The following is a 23,121-nucleotide window of genomic DNA, read 5'->3' as shown; positions in this document are numbered from 1 at the left end:
GAATTGTGAAATGTTCAGAAACTTGTTTCTTTCAACACAGAGTAAGAGAAGTGAATTTTAATTTCACACACTTTGCATAAGATTATAATGCAAAAATACAAATTTATCCGTGTTCATAGAAATAAGTGTCTCATCCTGAGTCATTTAAACCTGCTAAATTATTCTCTAACTCAAAAGTAGCAAACAGCAAAATGGTATAAAAGCTTCTTCCTTGTAGTCTGTGACTGGGAGAAATTGGTTACTTCAGGTAAGACAGGCACACTGGTAAATGATGCATAAACTGATAAGCTTGCTCTGTCACTCATCTTTGCACAGATTTATCAATATTCACAGAGTTTCCAAGACTGTCAAAGGGTGACTTAGATTTTACTATTAGCAGAGGAACACACCAAATAACAAAAAGCCCACTCTCTGAATCCCTTATTTCAGTGCTTAGTGGCATGTGTCACCTGTGTAACATTCATTTGTCTTTTAAGTTTAAAGATCAAAAGTTCTCGCTGTTTTCACAGTGCTCTGAATTTGAGAGCTTGATCCTGCTAGATCCGTTAGCCAGTTTAAAGCCCAATTACTAGTTACAGGAACAAATGAAATCCCCAGATAAGATGACACCATGCTGAGATAATTCAAAAGAAATCAGTCACACTACTTTAGGCTGACATTACTTCTTTCTTCCCCCCCTTGAAATGTGGCCCTTCGAAAACTGACTGTTTACGAGAAGAAGAAAAAGAGCCTTCTTTTTCCCTTTGTTTGCAGGATTCACCTAAAGCCTCAACTGTGAGAGTTGTGTTATCTTTCTAATATCTCCACAGATCACTTTCTTTCCTTCCAGCTAAGAAAGAGCAAGTCTAGATAGATAAAAGGCATGTTTACTTGTGGCTGGGAAGGATGCACACCAATGAAGGATCTGACATCTCTGACACCTTTGTATTCAGCTAAGATTTCTCACAAGGTACTAAATGAATGGTTTGGAGTCATTAAGTTCATTTTCTTGAGCTGAATTCTTCCATATGAGTTTATGTAATTACTACTGTGGGAATGGAGGTATATGCTGCCTCTAGCAATACTTTTAATAATAACTTTATGCCAGCAGTGAATGATCAAATAGGTGAAAGGAGACTTACTGCAAGTGGAGAAGCCAAGACTGATGTTATAAATGTATTTGTACTCCTCTAAATGTGACAGAAAAACTGGGTCCATTTCATTACACCATTAAGTTCAGTCCCTGTTTGCTTGTGCTGAATTACCTGCACACGTTGTTGTGTGTGCTCCTCGGGTAGCTTTTACAAACAAACCATCCTAACCTCTATAGCCTTAACGGGAGAAGGCACCATGGGAAAGTAAAGGGGACATCAGGATATGGGGTTTTACAGTTCCTATGTGCTTTTCTATAGCCTATGGTAATGACATCTGGCGTAAGAAATACACAAAAATGTGTGTTCTGATACAGAGGCATAGCAAATGACACAGGTTCTGTGTGCTTTCCGCATAGCAAAGTGGAAAAAAAGTGCTGCCTCTAAATTTTCAGTGTTTCTTTGAGTAGTTTCTGTGTAATTGCATATAATTGACTGAGATTTACAGTTGGACTCCATGATCCTAAAGGTCTTTTCCAACATAAATAATCCTATGATTAAAGGATATCCAGCTGTTCAATAGCCTATCTGTCCCAATATACAAAGAACACTGTGTGGTTGTGCAAATAAATGCTGAACAAAAGCTGTAGGTGTGTCAAGCTGGTGTGGCTTGTGGTTGAGAGTCAAATTTTGAAAACCTGGAGTTGTTTGGTTAGGCTGCCCGGTAGCACTCTGCTACTAGGGAGGGGCTTGGGTGGTGGTCAGTTTGGGATGAGCCTTGGAGGGGAGCTTGGAGCCCTGCAGTGGATGTAGCAGTGTACTGGACACAGCTCCATGCTATTGGGTGGCTCTGCAAACTAAGGGAGCAAGCTGAGGGCTGCCCTAATACTTGACTCATTGTGGCAGGGGAAGCCCGGCAAGTTCTCAAAGGTAGGTGAGGCATTTGGGGGCCTGAGCAGAACACTGTAATTAAAACCAGATGAAAACCAGAGCTGGTGATAGCATTGCTCACCTGGAGTGCAAGAGTCTTGTGGCTCAAGTGTGTGTCTGGGCAGTGTGTAGCTGAGCTGTGATTCTCTCCCAGCCTTCCCATTTCCCGTCCTCCAGGAAAGGGAGAGGAGTTTATTGCAAATGGAGAGAAGATACTTTTCTTCCTGGCAAAGCTGTGTTCCTCTTAAAGATTGGCTTCCAGGCAAGAGGAGAGGAGCACATGGTGGAACCATTCCTCCGATAGCTGTTTGTGCATTTGATCTTCCACAGCTTGAATTAACTTGTAAATGTTATCATTATTATTATGAGATTTCTCTTTTATTTTTTTAAGCTCACCCTAAAAGTTAATTCCCTCTGAACTGCAAACTTTATGCACCTCCATGAATTATCTTAAATATTTCAATCAAAATTTCATAACCACTTCTACAAGGATTTAGGCACCCAGAGTGTGAGATTAATGGCTTATATCCAAACCATTGATTTGCAGAACTGTCACTTGCTTCAAAGTGAAGAGCTATAATGGTAGTTCTAAATGTTCAGATTCCTACAGCACGGAAAATGCAAAGCCATCATTGCCTTTTAAGCCATGTCGAGACACATGCTACACTTCTGTTGAAAGGCCTTTGAACATATGAGAGAATTCTCTGCTTGAGAAGACTGTATGACAGAAAGCAAAACCTACATCTGTATGGAAAGTATATGACAGAAAGCAAAACCTATGTCTATATGGAAAGTATGTTAAGTCGAAACCCCAGTGGAATGAATAGGTGCCTGTCTTGCAATTTTCTGCTGTTCTGTGGTTGTTGAGGCACAATTGCATCAAACCAGCCTGCTGATGACATGACTTGTGTAACACGTGAAGAGTGCAGCGCCTCAGTTTCACAAGCATCTGCTCTGGGCTCTTGAAGCATGTGTTTTATCCTTCATATAGTCAGTGGCACTTTGATAGCAGAGATATGTTATGAAATATCTTATGCTCCTCCTTAAGGAGGTCACAATCACAAAGACCTTGCAATGGTAACATCTGCAACAGTATCATGTATATATAAGTGTATTCATATATGTATATACAGTGGGTTTCTTTCTAACCTATTTAAGAGAAACTTGAATTTGCTAAGAGGAGAACCTCTCTGCTTGTTTTGGCCTTCTCCCAAATACATTTCAATGACAGGAGGGCTGCAATGGAAAAGTACTCACAAGCCTTTCTTCAGAGGCTGCTGCTCCTGGGACACCCAGAAGTCAGCGAAGTGTCAAACCGAGTTAACTTTGTGGTGCTCCAGACGTGTGCCTTGAGGAACACCACGCACACCACCACCTCAGTGGCTTGTGCCCTGCCAACTCCTGGACCGCACAAAAAGCTGGGAGGAGGCAATGTGAAGAGTTGTATAAATGAAGTACTGCATGGTTAGTATCAGCTTCAGCCTCTGAATGCCTAAAGCCAGTCTCTGATGTCTGTTTGGAAATGACTGTGAATTTTCAGCTGGATAAAAACCTCACCTGCATGGAGATCGTTAATCATCCTTAAGGGAATGATGTTGTTATTTGGCTGAGTAAAGCTGTCCGAAGGACATCAAGATGGGAATAACCTCTTGCCTTTGTTTCAGTGTGGTTAATACCTGAAAATACCTTTGCTTAATTGTTAAACATAATGGATTTACAATCTTGTGCTCGGAAAAACAGAACAGCCTCCTATCTCAGCATTCAGTGCAGCGTACTGGAAAAGGTGCTGGACAAGAACAACTTGTTCGTTCCTCCCCAGGGTGTATCACTTAAAGCCTGCGTGCTTGGAGATCTGCTTGCAGAGAGCTTGCCAAGTTAGCTGCTAGGTGGTGAGAAGGCTTTGTGTTAGTGCTCTTCCTTTACACAGTATTTCAAATCCTTGCAGTCCCGCTCCTGGAAGGTGTTTGAGTGTTGTTGAGAAATGATAGTAAGCTGCAATAACAACCAGGTGCCACTGATTATGACATTGTAGTATCATTCTCATTGTCCTGTAATATGCTTTCAAGAAATGGAAAACAGCTGGCTTGAGCTAAAGGTAGCTACTTAGAGAGTAACAGGTAGCACTGAAAACCATCATATCATTTCTCTGCCAATGAAACGGTGCTCCTAACAGCATATTTCTCACATATTTGCTCACCTAAACTTAGTATTGTAATTTCTTAAGATACTTTTTTAATTAAGTTAATGGTTAAGGCATGCTAATTCTGCTGAAGTGCTAGTTAAATTGATTCTTGTTTGTACCATCACTTTATCACTAACTAAGGCTGCTGCCCAGATGTAGGAATAGAAACACAAAGTAGGAGACCGTCTCTGCCCTGGAGAGCCTACATTCTCAAAAGACAAGAGAAAGACATTGATGCTTTGTTTTCTTTATCCTATTGTTTTAGCTCTGCTCTTATTTTCCTGTAATTAATCTATTTCCTCCTGCTTAAACACTTACTGTACTCCAAGGAGGAGTTGTCCATGCCAGCACTCACCCAAACTGTTCAATTGGTTCTTTAATTTCTTGTAGTTTGTAAGCTATCATCAGAGTGTTTTCATTAAGGAGATAAAGTGAATTTAAAAATGTTTCTAAACAATGTTGGTCATGTTTGTGATAATCCATAAATGGAATAATGACCATATAAAAAAAAACAACAACCCTCCTACACGGTGGACTATAAACCTTGTTCCAAGTTATAGGTTGTAAAATAAGGAGCAATTAGCAATGAAATAATAAGCTACAAAGTAATCATTGCTCTTTTTTTACCCTGCAATAGGATAGCTTCTCATTAGTATATAGTGATAAATAAGCAAATAGCTGGGTGACTGAGTTCAGTAGACCTATTTTTTTCTCACTTGTATTGTTGTAATTCAGGAGTAACATCAGCATGAAACATGATGGTGGGGTACATGTAGGAATAGAGTTCGTATAAATAAATGCAAATAAACATTTAATTTCCCCAAAACTTCTGCATTCATTTGCATATGAGTTTATATATATTTATATAAATCAAATTAAAAAGAAAAAGGAAGAAAAGGTCTTCATAAGGCTCTGAGGTAGGACCTTGACCTCCCTTTGAAAACTGGTGCTTGTTACTGAATCCGTATGGCAGTTCTTTCCAAATGGACAGAGGACCATAGGGATAGAAACTTGCACGCAAACACAAGCACCTAGAATTTGCTTCAAGCTCAGAGGCCCTCTGGTATAGAAGAACTGGCAGCAAAAAGATGGTGGGGCTATCCACATCTAAGTGAACACAACAAATTCAGGTGTGGATGTCAAAAGCCATCCCAGCAAGTCAGAATATAGTAAATATTCTCCATGTATACTCTAATTTCCCTTTTGGCACTCGCTGTGTTTTAAGAGCACTATGAACTGGATTAATAGCTCAGCCTTATGTACCAGTGCATGTAGTTTGGTACTCTGCTGTACTTCTTATAGTTCTTTCCTATTAACCTGGTTTGCTCTGAAAAGAGCAAAAGACAGTGCAGCTATCTTTCCAAGAAGGTTCTCTTTATACCAGTGTTTATCTGATTGCAAACCAATGAGAAGTCGAGCTCAGAAAATGTTCTTAGGTAAATAGTGAATTAATTCTCCTCAGTGGGCACAGAGTGAAATGCTACTTCCTGGGAGAAATTCTTCTCCTTCACAGAAATGTGTTCTTTCCTATTCCCGTTTTTAAATCAAAGCAATGAACAAAAAACACACCTCCAAGTCCTTCAAAAAGCAGCAGTGCTTACCAGGAACACTGAAGTGCTTTCTGACACTGGAGTTCTTGCTCCAATCTAGGACTTCCAGAGAGAAATAGAGGAGGAAAAGGCTATGGGAAAAATCTCTTATGGCTTGATGTGGTGGTGATTTGTATATCCTGTTTGAATTATTATAGGATAGAGAAGTAGACCTTAAGCACCTAAAGCAGAAGTTAATCTTTAATTTAAAAGTAACCCTTCATAACTGCAGAACTTATCAGTGAACTGAGATAAAACCTCCCTGTTCTGAAGGTGGAAGAGGAGACCTTGCCACTTCAAGCTCTCATCACTAACCATAAACGCAGCAGCAAAGCCAAAGCACAAAGAGGTAAGGAGTTTATTTTTTTGGATATAATCTGTATTACAGCAAAGCAGATCTGATAAACGGGATCTCACTTTTTTCTGTAAGGAGTCAGCTCATGCAAGGGCAGGGCTAGTCATTGCCATTCTTTGAAATGCTCTTGAGGCAGCTTGTACAGCAACAACTGATGAGCTGGCTGCTGGAAACAGCACTGGGCACTGCAGTGTCACCTGCCAGCAAGTGCCAGACCTTACTTAATCTTGCCACCGATTGTTTTCTTTACTGTTACAATATGTTGGATCCGATGCTGTTTCTTTGATCATCTTTAAATGCAGTCAGGCTCTGTGAGCGGGTGTCCATCCCCCTGCAGGTGTCTGGATCTCTGCAGCTCCGGGTCATTACGATGGCAGTGGCTACATATGGTTAGGGCTGTGTTCAAGAGCTGCCACACAAAGAGTCACCCTCCTCCTCCTCCAAGGATCTCGCTTACTCAGCTGGAGAGATGGCTGAGGCCTGATTGCCTTCTTCCACCAAACCACTTATCAGTTAATGTTGTTAAAGGAAGTTAAATAATAACTGTGTTATCTCAGTTATCTTCCTTGATGGTGGTGGCTTAGAAGGAATGTTTCTTTCAATGGATCCTGCCACTGGTTTGGTAAATTAGCTTCTACTGCCATACACATCTTTATCTCCTTTCATGTCAGATGTTCTTTATGTTATTTGCAAACTAGGCAGCTTCTGACTGTTTTATTCTGGGCTGATTGCAAAATGTTCCATTTTCATTGGCACACCCCCCATACACACACTTCAAATGCTGCATCTCAGGGAGGAATGCAGAAGGCACACACTTCAGGAATGTCCAGGAGGGCAACAAAGCTCATTTGAGTGCTGCTTCTCAAATGTTTGTAAGTTTAGTTGATATTTTATCAAAGAGTCATCCTAGTTAAAGAATCAACTTGGATTTCTTGTTAAATTGCTGCCATTATACAAGACACAAAATGTTCTTACTACTAAGGAATGAAGAAGAGAAACTGTGTGACTGTAATGGATTATTTCTAAAAACAGTCCTACTACATTTCCCTATAAAGCAGCAACTGCTCTTTAAAATGACATCAAATAAAACGCACTTGAAATTGAACACTGAAGTCTTTGTTTGCTATTTCTAACCCCCCAGGCTTTATCACCCTTTCATATCATTTTTCCCTTCCTTGTAACACTGAGCTATTTTAGCTTTACCTGAATCTTTCTACTGCTTTATTAAACTGACTCCCTTTTCCACACAAGCTTTTCCAGTTGCGATACAAAAGTTTTTGAGCAGTATTGTCTATTAGCAGTACATTAACATGAAGTTTCATCTGCTACTTCCCTTCCTCAAGTACAGGACAACATAGCTGCTACCTAATTTCTGGTTTGAACTATTAGTATTTGGAGCACTCTGCTAATCTGCAGGACTGTGTAAGTATCTCCTCATGTTCATTTTCCAAACTTTGGCACTGTTCATGCTTACTTTTGTTTATGAAAGCAATTATTTATGGGATATTCTGTAAGCTTTTCTTGAAGTCTGTCTCTGTATCAAAAATATCACTGAATTATTTAAAATATTCTTAGGGTTTTTTTCTTGTTTGAATGTTTTGTTTTCTTTTTTTCTTCCCTTCAGCACATTGTAGCTTCCTTGTTTCATTTTCTGAAACAGTTAAAAGCTAACGAAACATGACTTGAAGACAAGTTTATTGTCTGCATCTTTCCAGGTCATTTGCATGTAATGTGGATAAAGAGGAAGATACCATCACCAGAGCGCATGTCTCCTGTATAAGCAGCCCTTTTGTGATTCTGACCTTCATGTAATATTAAAGATACGTGTTTCTTCAAGTCATCATAAGGTACCAGCTATATGTATACTTCTTTTTACAATGAAAATGCATGTAATTCAGCAAAACTGAATATTTGAACAGAAGGAGGGAAAATAATATATGATGCAGGCTTACGTGGGCTCAGCACTTTGCAGTTGTCTATGCTTTCTAGAACTGAAATGAAGAGCATATAGCAGGATGTCTCTAACATGTTGAATTTTATCCTTAACTTTTCTGGTCTAGAGGAAGGTGTCCCAGCCCGTGGCAGTGGGGTTGGAACTAGATGATCTTTAAGATCACTTCCAACCCAAACCATTTTGTGATCTCCGCTCTGGGCAACTCTCTAAGGCAGTAATGTCCTCACCATCCACTTCAGCTTTGGAGACAAAGATTTTCCAGTACATTGATGAACATCAAAGTGATTACATCAAGGTAGGAACTAAATTGCAGTGAAATGATGAGCACAGAACTATTGCCCTGGAGGCCTGTGCTTCATATGCCAAAGGAGTGTTTGCCACATAGGTAATGAGCAGGGTTCCAGGTCAGGTGTGCCACATGTGCTTCACAAAGCAAGGCTGCAAGGAGACAGCCTGTGCTGGGGACCCTTCAGGTGGAAGAGGGATTCACATGGACTTCCTCAAACCAGATGGCTGCAGGCATCCTTTGAGTGTGTGCAGAGAGAGGCTCAATTGAGAGAAAATACACCTGCATGGGAGGAGCAAACAGACAGGATGCTCTCTCACTTGTTTTACATGAGCACTGATTTTTGTAGGTTTGCTCTTGACAAGGAGAGGAGCCTTGCTCCCATGCTGGTTTGTGTTTTCATTTTTTCATTTCCCCTGTGAAGAGGCAGAAACATAATTACACCAATCAGTATCAGTTGTGCTTTAAAGTTATGAGCACTCCTGAATCCTCATGAGGATCACTGAGGTAGTTCATACGTAATGCAATTTCTGCAATGCAAACTGGTCAGCATCTAGTCTACCTCCTCTTCCATGGGATTTTATATCCATGGTTGACAGTGCAAATGCCTAAGTGTGGGCACTCTTCCTTTTGAGAAAATCAGGACTCTCAACTGTGGGGACCCATATAAGCAATTCCTCTCAATTCTGAAGCCTTACAGCATCCAAGACATTTCTGGGATAGGACAGAAATTAAACCATCTTCCAAAGTGACACTTCTCATGTTAAAGGGCCAAACACTGCAGCATTCTGGGTGACTTAACTGCGCTTCTTTCCTTCTTCTGCAGGATCTTAAGGAATGGGTGGCTGTGGAAAGCGATTCTGTTCAACCAGATCTAAGGAAAGAAGTAATGCGAATGGTGGCATTGGCAGCTGACAGACTTGTGGCACTGGGAGCCATTGTTAATTTAGTAAACTTGGGGTCGCATCAGGTGCTTGTCTGATTCTAGCATTTAAAACATCATATTTGCACACGTGATCTACCTATTGCATTCAGTGCTATGTATATGCATAGGCATGTTATGACATACTGATATTTTTGGTAGCTAGATAACAATTTATCACTAGTCCCATAGCTACATGATACCTACTGAAATCAGTCTGTCCTTAGACTGGGACAAACAGACTTGGGAGACTACACAGACAATCCAAATGGAAATAGATGTTCTTTGCATAGCATGGACAGTTTAATGCTTTTAACTGGAGGGAAGCAGTGTGCAAAAGTAAAAGGCCTGAGTTTTTCACCAGAGCTCCTTTTTACATTCTTCCGAGCAACAAACCATGATACTTAATGCATCACTCTTCACCAAAGTGCCTATACAAGGGAGGTAGCTTTTACAAGGAAGATGTTGCCAGACAGAAAGGGCTACCTTGAACGTCACCTTTGGGTTTGGGAGCTTCTAACAAAAGCTTCAAGCCATTTTCTTAATGACTGTTGGAAAACAACACACGAGTTAATCTCTGGGAAATCTTTGTCTTTAGTTTACTTACCTTACTGTAGCTTGAGGCTGTCAGATTTCTTTTCTAACAGGAATTCAAAAGTTCACTAATAGTGATTCCCTTTTCCTTTCTCTGAAGCTTCTGGGGAGGATTGTGAGTCTTAGCACAAGGACCTTGCATCACAGCAATGCTTTAATATTTCAGGTTACGTCATTTAATAGTTGTGATGAATGCATTTCAGTTTAAAACCCTAGCGTGCACTTGGCATGCAGTTATGATTGCCAAAATATATAGTAAAAGTCTGTGTTGGCAGCAGCGGGGAACGGATTACCTGTTGTTGGAGCAGAGACCAGAGATGCTTTTCTCTGCCTAGGGCCAAAATATTGTTTCACAAAATGAGTTTTTCCTTTGATTGCTTAGCAAGAAGCAGCTACACTTTTTGGTTGCAACAGGCCAATGCAGACTGCTATTACTGGTGAATACTAGGGAGCACACACATTCCTTCACTTATTTCCTTCTCCTGTGAGACCTCCACCCTCTCTTGGCCAATGTGGAGATCTGTTCTGCACAGTATGTTACAGGATTAGTTTACCTGTTCTCAAAACAGTCTGAAATAGCTGCCTCCTTCCAGCAAAACTTGATTTTGTTTCTGTATTCGAGGTTACAGGCCTCCTGCCCTTTGTCTGTGTTGAAATCAAACCCCAGATTAGTTTGTGTGGCTTTTGACTATCTCAGTGTCACAATATATGCTTTTTTCACTACAGCATACAGTCAATTTTGTCTTCCCCAGCTCTACAAAATAAGAGTTTAGTAACAAGGGCATTTAAAACAGTAAAATATTAGAAGAGCTTCATAAAGTCCCTGCAGAATCTGAACAGATGGAGAGAAAAGTCTTAATTTCTCTTGGCAGGTTAGAGTTGGATTCAAAGTCAGATTTGTGCACCTGAACAAATGACAGCCAATTGAGCATGTAGAAGTATTTTCAATTCTGAGAATTACAGAGGCTTTTTTAATGATGTTTGAAAGTTTTCAATGGTTTGTTTTTCCTTAGTTTCTTATTTAACACTTCTCCACAGTTGCCTGATGGCCAGGACCTCCCACTGCCTCCTGTGATTCTCGGGGAACTGGTGGAGGATCCACAAAACCCCACTGTATGTTTCTATGGTCATGTGGATGTGCAGCCTGCCAAGAAGGAAGATGGCTGGAAAACTGACCCTTACACACTGACTGAAATCGATGGTGTGTCATAAGTTTTGTATCTTTGTCTGAATACACAACTGAGATTGAGTGGGAGGAGGCTCCCTGTATATTTAACCAAAGCATGAGGACTTCCCCTATGGAAGTATTTGTGACAAATCCAGCAGCTTTGAGTCTTGATGATGTGACTACTGAGATTCATCAGTGATTGCCTTATTGGTGTGGAAGAGCCACATGAGCTCTTAATGCTGCTTTATAGAGTATTTAATAGAGAATCCATTTCTGCTTCAAATTATTAAGTTTCATCAACCATTATCCTCTCTTGTGCGTCCTGTTCTTGCTTCATGATCCTTCAGAATCTCCACCTGCCACACTGGAGCTAAGGAGCATTCATGGTGGAAGAATGTGAAGCTCTGCTTAACATAATCACCCTTCCACTTCAGCTAGCTGAGCATGAAAAGCTCCATTCACTGAAGGAATGGGTAGACAGTCAGCAGATGACTAACACCCCAAGAACCCTGAAATCCTGATTCCCATACCTGTGCTACAGCCATTAAGTTGCCCTTTCTCATTGGCTGGGACTGGTTCCAAACAGCTGTAGAGGGATAACTCTTATGCTTCCACGTGGAGACTGCCACAGAAATTCATCACCGTACAGGAAACTGAAATCTGCCTCTGTGTATGCTGTACAGTCAAACACTTAAAATAAGCTAGGTACCTAGACGATTGTGGCATTTATCTGTGGGGCTTTTGCTGCTTGTTACCTGGACTGGCTGATGTGTACAGAAGCTGCATACTGTGCAAACTCTTCGGGTGTGTTCACACTACGTCTGGTGTGAATAAAGAGCTCTTAAGAACAAAAGTAAAGCTCAGAAACTGGCATGTAGCTGAAACCACAACATGATGTACATATGTCCTGGTTTCAGCTGTAACAGATGTTTTTCTTCCTAGTAGCTAGCGTAGTGCTGTGTTTTGGCTTCAGTCTGAGAACAATGCTGGTAACACCGTAGTGGTTTAAACCATGACAATATAAAAGGAAAGAAAGAAAAAAAGAGAAGTGTACCAGTCCACTAGGAAACATCCATCGCCTTATTTAAAACAAGTTGATGAAATCCTTACTCTTCTGACACTTTACTTGACACACCACTGCAGCTTCTATGGCAACAGGAATTTGCTGATTACACTGAAGTGACAAAAGAAGTTTCAAAGATTGCTTAAAAACTTTCCTCTTTTCTTTTTAAGGAAATCTCTATGGGCGTGGAGCAACAGATAATAAAGGACCTGTCCTAGCTTGGATAAATGCAGTGGAAACATTTAAAGCCTTGAAACTAGTAGGTATCAAGAGAATTATTATTATTACTAGTACTACTATTATTATTACTAGTACTATTAGTATTATTACTATTATTATTCTTACAACATCTCTGGAGGGATACTTTTACATTCTTGTGAGTTAGATGATACATCTCTGTCCCAACGGACTACGTACATTTTGGAAATATTAGCTTATTTCTAGTGCTATATCCAGGGCACTGATCCCACTCCAGTAAGAGTCTGCTTGTGAGCATTTCTGTTTTGAACAGTCTGTATGCAATGTAAATATGGTATTGCTGTCATTGCCCTGCAGAGGAAAATACACTGAGGCAAGCATTTAATATGTATTACATACATTGAACAGCTTTGATACCCTATTCTCTTGAGAGCTTTTAAAATGGTAAAATAACACACATTGCAGATTGGTCATGAAGACTCATCTCTGCTGTTACAGTCTGCTGACCTTTGGTTTTGTCTACCTACAAGTTACCTTCAATTTATATGTATGTATGAAGAGAGTAAGTGTCTAAACGTGTTTGTACCTAATGGGCTGTTCTTTCAATAATGTGTTAGATTTATCAAAGCAAATGCTTTGAAAAAGTGCATTAACCAAGTACACATACACTTGCTTAGAGACTGACATATCTCTGAGTTAAAGTTTTGCCTGAATCACTACAATGACCAGCATAGTTACCTTTAAATCAGTCTGCCTATTTAATAATTTTGAGCTAGTTGCGTCCCCAGTGCAAAGCTAAACCAACATATAGTTGAAGCTTTTAACATGGTTAGCAAGCCATGATGAATTTCAATTCTATAAGGTGAATTTGCATGACACGTTTTGTTAGATTGCTGAGAAACAGTTTTGTGCCTCTTTTATGACATTATGGCACAAATCGAGCGTTAAGTCTTGACTTCTAAAGTCCTTTTGCAACCTTCTGGAAAACTGATGTTTTTCTTGCAGTGACAGTACTGAATTGAACTCAAGTGTCTCCCAAGTGCTAGCAAACACACATTATTTGCTTACAGTTAGCTGTTGTAAGTGGATATGATTATGGGGCTGCCTTTGTGCATCTTTCCAGTTTTTCAAATCACTAACAGCTACTTTGGCATTTTAACCAGCAAACAAAAAAAAAAGAGAAATTGTTGTCATATGAAGTCTTCCCCTAGAAAACAGCACAGCCCATCAAACAATATTCATGAACAGTTTGTTTCTAAATTTTTTTGAGGTCTTTCGATGAGCCATTGGTGCACCCATCCGTAACACAGGTTCATTTAATTCTACACATTTGTTTCTGCATTTAATCTGAGTAGTGAATCAAAAGAGAAAACATCTTAAAGCCTGTAATGAGAAAATGAATTGGAATATGCAACTAAGTTTAAATTTATATCTCCTATAGGAAGTGCAGGCATTTCGAACTCGCCCTATTCAACAATAAAATTTCTCTAATTACCCTTGGAAATGCAGCCTTATGAACCAGTAGGCAAATGAATTAATGAGTGCTAAAAAGACAATTATAGTAGAATCACCAGCAGCCTTTTTTCCACCATGTGAGTAACTCTGGCAGTAGATGACACGTTGGGGTAACCACAGCAGTGGACTTCTGCCAGTGGTTCCCACATGGGCACTAACACTGGAAATAAAGAGGCAGGAAATTTTCTGTGAAAATGCAACTGCTATTACACAGTTAGAATTTCTAAAGCAATTAGAATGTTTGATAGCACTGAGAGAAAACCAATTTAATGAGAGTCCAGCAAGTCTCTTGAAAACACAAAGAAGGAAAACAGATATCAGTTATTCTCCTTCAAAAACGAAAAGTAGATAAAAACGTGAAGAAAATAAAGTTCTTCTGGGAAACTATACGTATAATGCCCTTTCTACAGAAGCAAACTATATGTCCTCCATCCTTCTTTTCCTAGCACAGTGTGTACTACAAGCCAGTCTGCTTCTGATTTTAAAGGGTTTTTTTTACTTATTTTTGAAAGTGCTTGTTCCTTACCTAGATATCTTTAATGTTCATTTAGGCTATGCCAGTGAACTTCAAGTTTGTAATTGAAGGCATGGAAGAAGCAGGGTCCTTGGGGCTAGAAAAGCTACTTCAAGAAGAAAAACAGTGCTTTTTCTCCAATGTTGATTATATAGTGATTTCGGACAGCCTCTGGCTCAGCAACAAGAAGCCTGCCCTTACATATGGGAGCCGGGGAAATGCCTGCTTCTTTGTGGAGGTAAAGGACACAGATTCACTTGAACTGGGCCGCTGACCAGAAAGGAGTGACATACCTGTAATCACATCTGTATCTGCATGCAGAGAAAGACTGAGAGCAAGCTTAATATTTAGAAATATGGAGCTTTCTTCTATACCCTTTTTGGCTTGTGCAGATTTCCCTCCCCATTTTGGTTCAATTAGCCTTTCATTAACTTCTCTTCAATCATAATTTCTCCACCTGCCTTTTTCTCCTTCATCCCTTTCCTATCCTACTACTCTCCTGCTACTCTCCCAGACTTTTCTCGTCACTTCCTCTGTACATCAACTTCGTTCTCGTGCAGCTTCTTCCCTATATCCCCTGACTCTCTCGCTCCAAAACCATTTCTTCTGCTGCTCTGCCCTTTTGCAGAAGACACTGCTTAATGCAATGTATTTGCCTAAAGGGACTCATTTTAATTGGATCACTGGGCTTAAAAGCCACACAAAATTTTTGTAACCATTGCCAGAAGCAAGTAACAGTGGACTGTAGTGTATTTAGCAGCCAACATGAGCTACTGTGAAATGAAGAGCAGAAGTTTCTCATCTGGAAACTTCCTGATGAAGCATAAAAGGAAGCCAGAGAGAAGATTAAAGCAGTTACTAACTAAAGAAAAATCTGCATTAACCTTTATGTCTGTAAAAGAATGAAATGTGTTTTTAACCAAAAGAGCCTCGGCAGCTTTGATTCAATCCTTTTAAGTCTTGGTTAAGAAAAATGATGCTATTAAAACATCAAAAATGATCTCTGCCTGCTACCAGACAGTTGGCTGTAATGAGGTTTTGAGAAAAATAAAGAAGTTTATTGCAGGAAAATAGTTTATGGTAAACACGAGTATGAAAATGTGTCTGGAAAAAGAAGCCACTTAACAAACCAAATGCCTCTTTCTATTCTAAAGCTGTATGGTTCAAGAGACCTCAATTCTTATTCGCTGCAACCTGAAATTAAGGTTTGACATATATTTTCTTAATACAAATCTTCTTGCCTTTATTATGAAGATTTTGCACTAAATAGAATGGATAGAGAACTTGAAGAATTTATTTTGCAATGTCAGAAACAGTAATACGCAAGTTTTTCACTTAAGAGGTGTTTAATATTACTGAAGCAAAAGAGCAAATGGAGGAGGACCCTTGCTCTCAAATGCCTGTGAAGTGCTACAGACAGATGAATTTCTCTTTCTAGTAGTTAACAACAGAGCCATATCTTCTCTTTACCAAAGCAGATTGTACCTGACATGATGTTTCCATTTTATAAATAGAAACACATAATCGTTCTCCATTCATTTGTGACCTTGTTTAAAAAATTGAAGCCACCAATTGTGATAGAAAACAACCACTCACGGAAGAATAAGGTAGGGAGTGTTTATATGTAACCAGTGCTTTTGGTACAGGTTGAATGTGGCAGCAAGGACCTTCACTCTGGAACTTTTGGAGGCATCATTCATGAGCCGCTGATGGACCTGATAGCTCTGCTGGGTAATAACATGCGTTGCTTAGGAGTAACTAGGGAGCAATGGCTAGCAATCAGAGTAAAGATCAGTGCCATCTTTAATTGACCCAAGTAAGGCAAGTCTAATTGAAGCAAGATTCACAGGTTTCCAAATCTCAGCATAGCTACGGTGGCAGCAGCTGAGGAAGGGAATGTCCCCAGTAAGGCCAGGACCTCAGACATGTGCCTGTTAAACTGATGCTAGTCACACATCAATGAAGAACATTTAAGGATTGCTGACAACTTGAATACATACACAGGGTAGTGAAGCCTGACTTTTGATGCTGATTTATATCTCAGTAGGATGTTGTTTTCATGTCAGTGGTTGAGCTGACACACCACACACTACAAACAGCAGCTCAATAGTTTTCTTTATAAATATGAAAATACATCATTAGGTGCTACAACTTGATGGATGCAAACAGCTGTTAGTAGTTAGTTGGTAGGCTTACTCATTCAGTACAGAGTTAGGTAGAAGGGAAAAGGTGCTGTGACTGCCGAGTGGAAGAATTAAGTCTCACTTGCACTGACATCTCTATCTTATTTTGTAGACAGCCTTGTGGATCACACAGGTCGTATTCAAATCCCTGGAATCTATGACAGTGTTGCTTCCCTGACAGAGGAGGAGAGGAAATTATATGAATCTATAGAATTTAATCTAGAGGAACATAAAAATAATAGTGGCGTGAAAAAATTCCTCTATGGCACCAAGGTAACATAAAATCTGTATAAATGGTCAGCAGAAAGAATTTAAATCACCCATTCATAGCATTTATATATAGAGTCAAACTGAAAGATCAATGGCAAACTTAACATATAATAAAGGAGTACAGAGCATTAAAAGGTGAATAAAATTAATCTGCTGAAAATGTAAGCTCCTGCATCTGGGGAAAATGATTCAAAAGATGAATAATCAATGAAAAGGAATGATGCAAAACTAACAGTATTTCTCCCCCTTCCTTGCAACTACGCCCATGCCTAACCAGCCAAACAAAATAAGCATTAAACCCCCTGCTCACATGCGATATAGTAGAAAAGAAATCATATTCAGCTCTGAAAAACAGGAGGCAGCTTTAGGCAGATGTGTTCTGGGTGGTTTTTTATTTGTTTAATTCAGATTTTAATGTCTGCTGAGCATGCCAAAAAAGCACCAAAAGCTATAAGCCTCCCTTTGCCAGCACTTAAGAATTATATCCTAAATAAAAACCAGCAGGTAAGGGCTGGCTCAGAAAGATCTCTCCGCACAAGAGTGGCAGTTGGGAGATAGGAGTGATTCGTTTTTTTATCACTAACATAATTATACTGGAATAAGTTCTAACATGGATGCTTTTATTTCCATGAAAAAGCTTCCAAATTAGCCTAAGCTAGACTGTAATAATCAGTAATACAGAAGTATAATGTAACTACACTATGTAAGTTTTGATGCTTTACGTATATGAGAATGAAGTAGTGCAAATTTTATGTGTACATAAAGCTCCAGTCTCATAAAACTGGAGTAGAAGGACCAGAGCAGCACCCTGCGGTTCTGCATGAAGACTAATTTATAATTTATATATTTCTCCTTTCTTCCTTAGAATAAGCATTGTCTTTTATTTTTCTTCTTTTTTTAATCTTTCTTATCTTCTCCAGAAAAAGAGATCAACTTTGTTACTGAACATCGTCTTACCTATTATATTATTTAATGCTCATTAGTAGAATTTATTCCCTGGTATGATCTGGTTAAACTGGTAACAGCTTTCTCCTGTGAGAAGTACCAAGAGTAACAGATGATCAGATCAGAAATTGTTCTGATTTTACTTTGCACTAGAGAAATTTACTTCCATGATATCTTAACATCAATTTATATAAATTGTGAATGGCTCCAGTGTCATCCCTTATATTTTCAATATTTTTTTTTTTGAAGGAAGAAATACTTCTACACCTGTGGCATTACCCTGCTCTCTCTATTCATGGGATTGAAGGAGCTTTTCATGAACCAGGAATTAAAACAGTCATTCCAGCAAAAGTCATCGGCAAATTCTCAATCCGCCAGGTCCCCAACATGGACCTTTCGGTTGTGAAACAACAGGTAAGAGGCAAACCTGGTTTTTTTTGGCCTCTACTGTGTAAACTATGTGCTTCTCAGCACCTCACAAGTTTATACCTGAAGTAGTAAACTGAGTGTTTCTAGCATGTATTTGTTACTGAGAGCAGAAGTAAGAATGTTTGGAGTAAGCTTGAGTTGCTTCTGACTGCAGGTGGTGGAGCACTTGGAGAGTGTGTTTTCCAAGAGGAACAGTCCAAACAAACTGAAAGTGTCTATGCCTTTGGGCGCGAAACCCTGGCTCGCTGATATTAATGATCCACTATATAAAGCAGCAAGAAGGGCAATAAAAACAGGTATTTTCCTTCTTTTTTCCCCCCATTCTTAATGTGTCTGCAAGTGTGCAGGGGAATTGTGCTCATCCATAGAGCAAAAGGGATTTCCCAGTTCAGTTCTGCAGCCACTTAATCCTACGATTTTGACAGAACAGCTCAGCCATATCTTCTTCCACATCTTGCTGAATTGGGGCATATTTAATAGGAGTAGCCAAAAGACCTCATTTAGTTTCTTCGTGTACTGATACAAAGCCAGAGGTTTGTAGAATGCAGCTGATTCATGAAATCAATTTGCTACTGAATCAAAACAGTTTCTGCTCACAAGTTCTTAGTATCAACTGTCTCCTCAAACATATGGTAGAAAAGAAAGCACCTTATTTCGCTTAATAATGAATTAATTCTTCCCATGTATTTCAGTTTTCAGAGCAGAACCAGATTTTATCCGGGATGGTTCAACAGTTCCTGTTGCCAGAATGTTTCAGACTATCATGAGGAAAAGTGTGATAATGCTTCCAGTCGGAGCAGCCGATGATGGGGAGCACTCACAGAATGAGAAAATAAGCAGGTTTGTTTTATTTGTTGGTTTGCACTACAAGAGAAGGGGGGAGAACTGAAGTCCCCTGGTATACCCACGACTAAGCACAGCCAGATGGGAAGCTTTGCCATGCACTGGAGAGTCCCGAACTACTGTCTCCAGCAAACCTGTTGCCGTGCCAAACAGAAAGTAAAATTCCCAACGTATTTTGTACAGCTATGCATTCTTCATGGGATGTGTACTCAGTCTAAATACACCATGTTGGCAGTGAAATTAAAACTGCAAATGGAATTTGCCTCTGGTCTGAAAAATGATGATGTAGACGGGCACTCTCCTATCACAGCATCCATTTTTAAGTATGCCAGTTGGATGTATGCAGGCTAATGGTTAAGTAAAGATTTTTATGGCTTTCAGTATGAAGTTGTATTTATATTACAGGGACAAAACCTCATGCAATTATACCAAAAATAACTTAAACTTGCCACTTGTGTTCATTCTTTCAGGCATTATGGTAAGACACTGCTCAGTGTGTTGTCTGAACACTCCTGTAGCTTCTCAGTCATGTCATGTTGTGCTTGAGGAACTGGAGAATTCTACAATAATTCTCAAATTGATTTTTTGTTTCCCCTCACTAGTGCCTCAACCCTTTTGGCTACAGCCAATAGTACTTAGGGGATGTAAGACTGGGAAAGTTTTCTCAATGAACCTTTTCAATTCCCCTTTAATGCCAGTTGAAGGATGTCCAGAATTTCTGTGCACTGGGTCCTTTTTTTATGTGACCAATCTTGCAAATTCCCCTGAGGACTGAAAACTACGCTAATTTCAAGAGCAGAACAGCTTGACAGGTCTTTAATGTTTTTCTTTCCTTCTTCACAGACACAACTACATTGAAGGAGCCAAAATGTTTGCAGCCTTTTTCCTGGAGATATCAAAGCTACATCGGCACTTACATGAAACTTCCAGTATGGAGACTAACAACTGATAGACCATCACAAACAAATCAGTGAAGCACTTTTTTAGTCTTAAGCTTTTTAATTTCCTGATCTGGAAAAACATAAAAATCGCATATTCAGTGGGTCTGAATTGGTGGAATAAAGTAACTGCCATGTTATTACTTGGCATACTACTAAATGGCATGCATTTATCTTAAACCTAATGCTATAAAATAGGGTTATGGATAATTCATTCTTGCTGAGTGGAATAAGTTACGTTTTAGTTTTAAAATTCAAAGCAAAGGGATTTTTTTTTACATGTATTTTATTAAAATTGCTTTATTTACGTTTTGTAGTATCACCATGTTCACGCTGCTTAGCACATACTCCGGTTTCTGGATATAAGCAATACACAGCACTGTCATTTCCTCCTAGTATAAACAAAAGTTAATTATGTAATTGTTTGAAGAAAGATCCACTATCAAGTTAATCTCTTCCCTGTCCTTCAAGGGATGCTGTAAATAGGAAATGTAATACAATTAGCTTGCTGAATTTGATGTAAAGACTTGCCTATGAACATCTATTTATATGAATAATCACTGAGGTCAACAGAACTGCAATAAACATTTAGAGGTCTGGATTCTGCTTCTCCCCACATTTCATCCAGGTCTCCTATAATTGTGCCGTGAGCACGGTTTTAAGAATTACTACATAGTATGTTTCATATGATTTTTTTGTACAACAGGAAAAAGTTTTTGTAAACATCTCTTCTGGCCAATCTGTCACCAGAACAGCATTTTTCCACTCAGTTAGCAACTGGTTATTGTGAATTACTTTTAAAGCATCAGTTTACACTGATAATTAAAGGCAAATTAGTTATTTTGAAATTAAAACAATAGCTGAGAGCTCACTTTGCTGTTCAGGCAAAACACACAGCACAAATTGCATAATTAAAATCTGTATTATAACCAGATTTAAAAAGAAACTTAGGAGTGTTATCCCTACTCTTAAAACAAATGACATTAATTAAATTACAGAAAGTAGGTGGCACATTTCCTTTCTCTCCTGCTACCTCCCTGCAAAAACCTGCAAGAATATTGTACCACAGATCACCTGTATGAACAGCTCTTTAAAAATCCCAACCCGTAACTAAATGAGTTTCTGATTTTTAGTAGTTGCCCTGAAGTTCCTAGGAGCTGCAACCTAAAAGTAGCTGGCCTTTTAAGAGATCTGGGAACAGCAGTAACCTGGGATACTTAGGTTTCAAAACAGGTTTTCAGCAAATACCCATTCTCAGACTTACCTTACTCAGGGCTGTGAGGCTCATGCTTCACCTGTAAGAGCTGAGCAAGGCTGCTGGCTGCTGATGGCATTCACAGGGAAAAGGACCCAGCTCAGTTCCTCTTACCTGTGTTGGCTCTGCAGCCTCCACAACTGCAGTATAACTTTTGGTGCCTATGTCAAGAGAGAGGAGTCCAAGACAAGGACCAAACCTCCAAAATCAGAAGACTCTGTTTTGTTCATCATCAACTTGCAGAACAGGTCCTCTGCAGTCTCTCAGCTTCCTTCACCTGTTGAAACCATACAGGAACCTGCAGGGTAAGGCACGCTGCAAAGGCAAGCACTCCAGCACCTGCACAGGACTCGGGGAAGGTCAGCCCATGCTTAAAAGCTACTGCTCCATAAAGGTAAATGACTGAATTTTGCCGAAGTACTTGAAGACATACAATTGACATAAAACTTTATCGCAACCATCTCCCGTTTCACTGTGGCTTTCCAAAGTGACTTCAACCACCAAGAAACAGCTACTCATGACACTTTTGGTAAAAGAGAAGAGTGGAAGGCTCAGTGAGGTGGTGGGTGTGGCTTTCAGGACTTTTCAGATGATCTATTTCCTCCTGAAAGGTATGGAGACTGTGTTTCTAGGAATAAAACTGCTCTAAAAGTCACTATAATCCGTACTTTCCATGGGTTCTACAACATTAAGAAGTGCAACTGAAGGTGGGCTTACGCTATATGTAGTTTTTTCTGTTGCTCTTGGGAATGCCAGATAAAATACATCCAACAAAGACAGCATAATTTCATAAGCACAGGTACTATCAGGGCGGTGCACTGAAATAAGGTTCTGCTCTGAAATAGCCTCTTATTGTCAAGGTAAAACCACATGTGTGAAGCAAGCAGGGCCAGTGAACTATGCAGACCAACTTTGGTCCCAGAAGACAGAAAGAGAAGACGACTTCAATTTCAGGTTCTCGTAGCCAAGAAAGGCAGCACTGGGGAATCCACTCCTATCCACAGGGGTATTTCCCTCTTAGATCAAGACAGGACATCCACCAGTCATGCTGTCTTTTCCTGTGTTGAGCGGCACCTCATCAGTCTTTTGAACAAAAAAAAAAAAAAAGGAGGAAATATACAAGTGCTTCATACACAATTAGTTACTAGTTATTCTTGTGTTATTGCCTACTGTGGTATGGAGCAGACAGAGCTTTAAGTTATACAGCTAAGCAAACAGCTGGTACTGCTCTTTAAGTGAGAAACATTTCTAATGAAATCAGTATTTTAGTGTGGAAGATACATAGCACCTGCAGAATCATTCCTAATGTTGTTCTGTTAGAAAATGAATACATTCTATGTTTACAATCAATTTATAAACTACTTCATTAACTAATTAATGCTTTATTAATAATTGACTTATTCAGTTTGCATTTTAATATATTTTAATCAGTGTAAGTATTTCAGAACAAATCGCAAGCATTTACATTTTTATCATGACTTTAAAAATATGCACATACCTAAGCCAGAACATTAAATATAGGTAAACCTGTGAACATTATATAAAAAGAGCTTAAAAAAGAAAAATATTTTTGTTAGGCATTTCTTTCACTAATAGCGATTCTTCCTTGTTTCTTCTTCTATACCAATGGCTCCCTCTTCAGGCTATTCCTAAAAAATGTTGCCTCTCTTCATTTTCTGTTAAAAACGTTTAAATTTACAAAACTCTGGCTCTCGTGATCATGCCTTCTTTCCTCAGGATGTCCCCTCTCAGTAAGCAGATGATGAAACAACTGATGGACCAGGCGTGCTGACCAAATATTTAAATACGGGTGTTACCCAAGATCCAGACCTACAGAAATTCTCAGGCACCTGAAAAGCGTATGAAATGAGTTTGTAAACCATGGAGAAACTGAGCTTGAGGGACACCAAAAGGTTGT

At 39.4% G+C, this 23,121-nt stretch overlaps 1 protein-coding gene across 1 annotated transcript; it reads left to right on the top strand.

Annotated features, from left to right (window-relative positions):
- The first annotated feature begins 8,297 nt into the window (after nt 1-8,297).
- On the top strand, nt 8,298-19,959 carry CNDP1 (carnosine dipeptidase 1 (metallopeptidase M20 family)). Its single transcript, XM_010014413.1, has 11 exons — nt 8,298-8,375; nt 9,193-9,336; nt 10,921-11,083; nt 12,284-12,372; nt 14,378-14,578; nt 15,987-16,071; nt 16,636-16,796; nt 17,988-18,152; nt 18,322-18,463; nt 18,860-19,007; nt 19,854-19,959. The coding sequence occupies exons 1-11, from the start codon at nt 8,298-8,300 to the stop codon at nt 19,957-19,959; spliced, it is 1,482 nt and encodes a 493-aa protein (XP_010012715.1).
- The last annotated feature ends 3,162 nt before the right edge of the window (nt 19,960-23,121 follow it).

Source organism: Nestor notabilis, unplaced genomic scaffold, assembly GCF_000696875.1.
Source record: "Nestor notabilis isolate BGI_N333 unplaced genomic scaffold, ASM69687v1 scaffold22425, whole genome shotgun sequence".
Lineage (NCBI taxonomy): Eukaryota > Metazoa > Chordata > Aves > Psittaciformes > Psittacidae > Nestor > Nestor notabilis.
This window is presented reverse-complemented; position numbering and strand designations above follow the sequence as displayed.

What these genes read in the sequence shown, in the direction of transcription:
- CNDP1 (XM_010014413.1), top strand. Translation starts at nt 8,298, where the DNA reads ATGTCCTCACCATCCACTTCAGCTTTGGAGACAAAGATTTTCCAGTAC. An exon ending in CATTTAAAGCCTTGAAACTA is followed by an intron (nt 12,373 to 14,377) that starts GTAGGTATCAAG and finishes ATGTTCATTTAG; the next exon opens with GCTATGCCAGTGAACTTCAA. An exon ending in CAGAATGAGAAAATAAGCAG is followed by an intron (nt 19,008 to 19,853) that starts GTTTGTTTTATT and finishes CCTTCTTCACAG; the next exon opens with ACACAACTACATTGAAGGAG.